General features: G+C 30.2%; 1 protein-coding gene across 1 annotated transcript; it reads left to right on the top strand.

Moving 5' to 3' along the window:
• The first annotated feature begins 3,225 nt into the window (after window positions 1–3,225).
• Window positions 3,226–4,570, top strand: LOC107899739 (probable F-box protein At2g36090). Its single transcript, XM_016825525.2, has one exon. The coding sequence runs from the start codon at window positions 3,307–3,309 to the stop codon at window positions 4,408–4,410; it is 1,104 nt and encodes a 367-aa protein (XP_016681014.1). The 5' UTR covers window positions 3,226–3,306; the 3' UTR covers window positions 4,411–4,570.
• Window positions 4,571–5,312: the final 742 nt, after the last annotated feature.

Genomic DNA, 5,312 nt, shown 5'->3' with positions numbered 1-5,312 from the left:
TCCCCAATGTGGTGAAGTTGGCTTGTAATTTATAATATTTATTTGACTCCTAATTAATTACTTTAAAAAAAAAAGAAAAAAGGAAAATCAGGATAAAGATCCTCCCAATACGTCATGTTGTACGATAGATAATTAATTATTTGATAATGGAATGGTTAGGAAAATGTCAAACACAAAGATACAAAATAGAAGACAAATGAAAATGATGTTTTTGTTAAATTATCCTCCTCTTTTTACTTTATTATATACAAAAATGAAAATAATTAGTTTTATTTTAACAAAACTGCCATTCCTCTACGTTAGTTGTGGTGCTGAGAATATAACAGTAAAAGATATACCTGAAATGATGTGACATTACTTCTAACATTATATCATGAATGCCAATTCTTTTCTTCCTTTTACTTTTACTTTTTATTTGATTTGTACAAAATAATTGTTTTTTAAATTTGGGTTTAAATTTTTGTTTAAGTTTAATCCAGATAAAAATGTTAAACTCGAGTTCAATCGGTCCACTTGTATTAATATTTTTATGTAAAAATATAATACATTATCTTAATAGTCTATATCTTTATAACTTTTAGAGGATTAAATTAAAATTTTATAAATTATAAATGGGCTAAATAGAAAATTTTCTATTTTAGGGGATATTGGACCCCTGTGAGTCTCCTAGATTTGCCCATAGCTTCTTTTTTTTATGCATTTTGGCAATTCAAATGCTCGATTGAGTGCAAAAAAATAGGGACTTAATTACTTTTTTGAAAAAGCTTGAGGGCCTTTTTGGTACATTTTAAAAGTTTAAATACTCAATTAAGTGAAAAAAGGGGCTTAATTGCTTTTTTGAAAGAGTTTGAAGGCTTTTTACACTTTTAAACCTTAACTTTATTAATATTCTCTTAAGACACATGAGAAGTTTTTTTTTAACTCCACTAATAATGGACTAATTTTTTTTTTCATTTTAGTATTTTTTATTGAAATTTAATTTTATGACTTTGATGTGTCATAACTTTTAGAAAAATAATGGTAAGAAACATAATTTGTAAAACGTAGGAGGAGCAAAGTAGGTTTTATAGAAAAATGAAATATTTAAATTGGCTCTGGTGCTTTTGTGATGGCCTTCTAGAGCTTTGCCAGAGCAGTAATTGACAAACTAAAGGAAAATGCATATTTAATTACACTTCTTTTTAATCTTCAATTTTATAAACCAATTAATTTGCACCACAAAATATAAATGAATTAATAATATTCATTTTCATTTAATAAAAGCATACACAGTGAAATATTAGGGTTTTTTACCAAAATATTACAAAAAAAAATAAAAAAATATCAAAATAATATAAAATTTTTTTATTTACCAAAATAATACAAAAAAAAAACGGCTGAATGGAGGGGCTGCCACAGGCGGCACTAATGGTGCCTGTGGCAGAGTCGGCACCAACATGTTAGTATTTTAGCCCTTTGTTCGCATTTTTTTCCCGGATTTTATTACTTTAAAAAAATATATTATTTTCTACTTTTATTATTTTACATTATTTTAGTACATTATGTTTGAAATGTATTCATTTAGTGTGTTTTTATTGAAAGTAATAAAATCCGGTAAAAAAATACGAATAAAGGGCCGAAATAAGGTTTTTTTAAAATTTATTTAAAAACACACTAAATGAATACATTTCAAACATAATGTACTAAAATAATGTAAAATAATAAAATTCGAAAATATTATATTTTTTAAAAGTAATAAAATCCGGAGAAAAAAATAGAAACAAATGACCTAAATAATAGTTTTTTTAAATTTATTTAAAAAACACAGTAAATTAATACATTTCAAACATAATGTACTAAAATAATATAAAATATAAAAATAATATATTTTTATTGAAAGTAATAAAATCTGGAAAAAATACGAATAAAGGGCCGAAATAAAGATTTTTTTAAATTTATTTAAAAACACTAAATGAATACATTTCAAACATAATGTACTAAAATAATATAAAATAATAAATTTAGAAAATAATATTTTTTTAAGTAATAAAATCCATGGAAAAAATACGAACAAAGGGCCGAAATGAGGGTTTTTTTTAAATTTATTTTAAAAACACAGTAAATTAATACATTTCAAACATAACATACTAAAATAATGTAAAGTAATAAAATTATAAAATATTATATTTTTTAAAAGTAATAAAATCCGGGGAAAAAATACGAACAAAGGGCCGAAATAATAGTTTTTTTAAAATTTATTTAAAAAACACAGTAAATTAATACATTTAAAACATAATGTACTAAAATAATGTAAAATAATAAAATTAGAAAATAGTATATTTTTTTAAAGTAATAAACTCTAGGGAAAAGAATACGAACAAAGGGCCGAAATAAGGATTTTTTTAAATTTATTTAAAAAAACACTAAATTAATACATTTCAAACTTGATGTACTAAAATAATGTAAAATAATAAAATTAGAAAATAATATATTTTTATTGAAAGTAATAAAATCCGGGGAAAAAATACTAACAAAGGGCCGAAATAAAGATTTTTTTAATTTATTTAAAAACACATTAAATTAATACATTTAAAATATAATGTATTAAAATAATGTAAAATAAAAAATTAGAAAATATTATATTTTTTTAAAAGTAATAAAATCTGGGAAAAAATACGAATAGAGGGCCAAAATACTAACAATTGGTGCCGCCTCTACCATAGGCGGGTGCCGCCTCTGCCACAGGCACCAAAAGTGCCGCCTGTGGCAGACCCTCCTTCAGACATGTTTTTTTTTTAATTTTTTTATATTATTTTGGTAAATAAAAAAAGTTTATATTATTTTAGTTTTTTTTTTAATTTTTTTTGTAATATTTTAGTAAAAATCCCTCAATTAGCTGAAAGTTTATTATTAAAGATTAATTTTTGTAATATTTAAAAGGTGGAATTAAGCAACTAATCCATATACTTGATTCCGCCTAAGAAATTAATCTTAATTTTAATATAAATATATTTTAGGTGTTGGTAACTTTCACTAAATTATACAAATATCTTTAAAATGAATGATATTAGTTAAAATTGGAAATCTCAGAAAGGCAGAAATTATAAGATGGCTAAATTTAAGTTTTATATTAAAAAAAAAAACCCACAAAACAGACCTTTTTGCAAGTTGCATGCATCAATGACAACCGATAAAAGAGCAGGTACTAGTCAAACTACCTGCTAATATATAATCATTTTTAAATTTCAAATGGCACGTTTGTTATTTATTGCAAAATAGAGGGCATTTTATAATTTTTGCAGAAATCATTCCTATATAAACTTCAAGATGCAAAATGCTCTGCTGCAAACACGGAAAGACTCAAAAACCATGGCCACTACTTCCTCCGCATCGCCACCGTTATCTGCACTCTACTCCCCAGCAATCACCATCGTGGATCAGAACAACGCATCGACCATCTCTACTGTCCATCAAGACATCATAGAGACTCACATATTCACACGACTCGATGGCCCAACTCTCGCATCCGCCTCCTGCGCCTCCACTCACCTCCATGCACTTGCGTCGCAGGAAAACCTCTGGACCAATATTTGTCACTCCACGTGGCCTTCCACCACCTCTTCACGTGTTCGCCACGTCATCTCTAACTTCCACAACGGTCCCCGCTCCTTCTTCTCCGACGCCTTCCCATTAGCTATCGAACCCGTGAGCTTCGGGAACTCGTCGGAGAATCCTCCTGATCTTCCATCGGAAATAATCTCGGCCGTCGATATCTATTACAAGAAGGAGCTCATTTTCAGCAAAGTCGTCGAAACGGAAACTGTAAGCGCTTGGTTCAAATGCTCACCGTTTCGGGTAGATTTGTTAGATCCCAAAGAAGCTGTTTCGACCCGGATACCAAACCCGGACAAGGACGACACATGCAGGTATCTGGAGGAAGACATGGAGTTGAGTTGGATCATGATCGACCCCATAGGGAAACGAGCGATGAATCTCTCGAGTCAAAGGCCGGTGAACGTACACCAGCACTGGCTGAGCGGGGAGGTGCAGGTGAAGTTCGCATCGGTAGTGGGCGGAGGAGGAATTGGGGTAGCGACAGAATTGGTGCAGTGCGGGGTGGTGGTCACGTGCGGGGGTTCGGCGAAGGGGGAGATGCACGTGAGAGAGGTGAGTTTGCAGTTGGAGGACATGGATGGAATGTATCTGAATGGGAAGGAGAGTTTGGTAATGTTGACGAGAGGAATGGCGGGTAAAAGGGGGAGAGGGAAGAAGAGGGAATCGGAAAGGAAGAAGGAAGTGGAGGAGTTTTTGGAAAGGAAAAGAGAAAGGAAAGAAAGGAAAATGAGAAGGGAAGGGACTTTAGATACGCTTTGCGTTGCGTTTGGAGTTTCCGCGTTTGCGTCCTCCCTATTATTTCTTTTGTTCAGATAAAAACAGAAAATGTGTATATTATCAAGAAGTTTAACTCCATTAAATATTAACCTATATTGATGCAACACAAAGGACTAGCTAAATAGCAGACTTAATTTTAGTTTAAGCAACAATGTAGTTACCTTGTATTTCAAATTTTAAAATCAATATTACTTACACTTATTAACGTGCCATTTAGAGAAAAAAAAAGCTTAATTTAAGTTTTTTTATATATTTATTATTGATTTACACAGCGACTCACACATATATGCGTTCTTGTAGCTGTGAAAATTTTGAATCTAAAATTTAATATTAAATTTAGGCAAATTAGTACTGCATTCAACTTCCAATGTCCACTCGGTGATATGGGGCATTAGTGAGGGAAGAGTCGTGTCCATTCGGGAGATTGATTACCGCCTTTATTATTATAGTATGATATTAATAACCATTGAATATGACCTACTTCTTTTTAATATATATATATATAATATTTAGAAACTAAGGACAAAAAAAATTCATAAAGAGTTTTAGAAAAAAAAAACATAAAAGATAAAATATTCTCGCTTCAAATGAAAAGTTGTTTTTGAATGAGGAAATTTTAATTTTTTCGACATAAATTTTTGAAGCATTGTTTGCTTGGTGTTGACAGTTTCAACTTATTTGGCATTATCTTAAGTTGAGATCTTGTATTATCTTAAATTGAGATTTTATCTCTTGACTCCATCGAGAACTACTTGAGATTCCCAGAGTAAGAGAAGACTTTATCCAATGGAATCGTGTATGGTACATAATCACCTACTAAAGGGATGTGTGATTTGCATGATTGAAAGGGTTTGAACTCTTGCCCACTATATGGCATCTAAGGGCACATATGCTACCACTTGCCCTTGAACAAAGCGAGTTTGGTTTAGAATTCGTCCTAA

The sequence above is a fragment of the Gossypium hirsutum genome, chromosome D04 (genome assembly GCF_007990345.1).
Source record: "Gossypium hirsutum isolate 1008001.06 chromosome D04, Gossypium_hirsutum_v2.1, whole genome shotgun sequence".
Classification (NCBI taxonomy): domain Eukaryota; kingdom Viridiplantae; phylum Streptophyta; class Magnoliopsida; order Malvales; family Malvaceae; genus Gossypium; species Gossypium hirsutum.
This window is presented reverse-complemented; position numbering and strand designations above follow the sequence as displayed.

Coding starts and splice junctions, on each gene's coding strand:
- LOC107899739 (XM_016825525.2), top strand. CDS start 3,307: ATGCAAAATGCTCTGCTGCAAACACGGAAAGACTCAAAAACCATGGCC.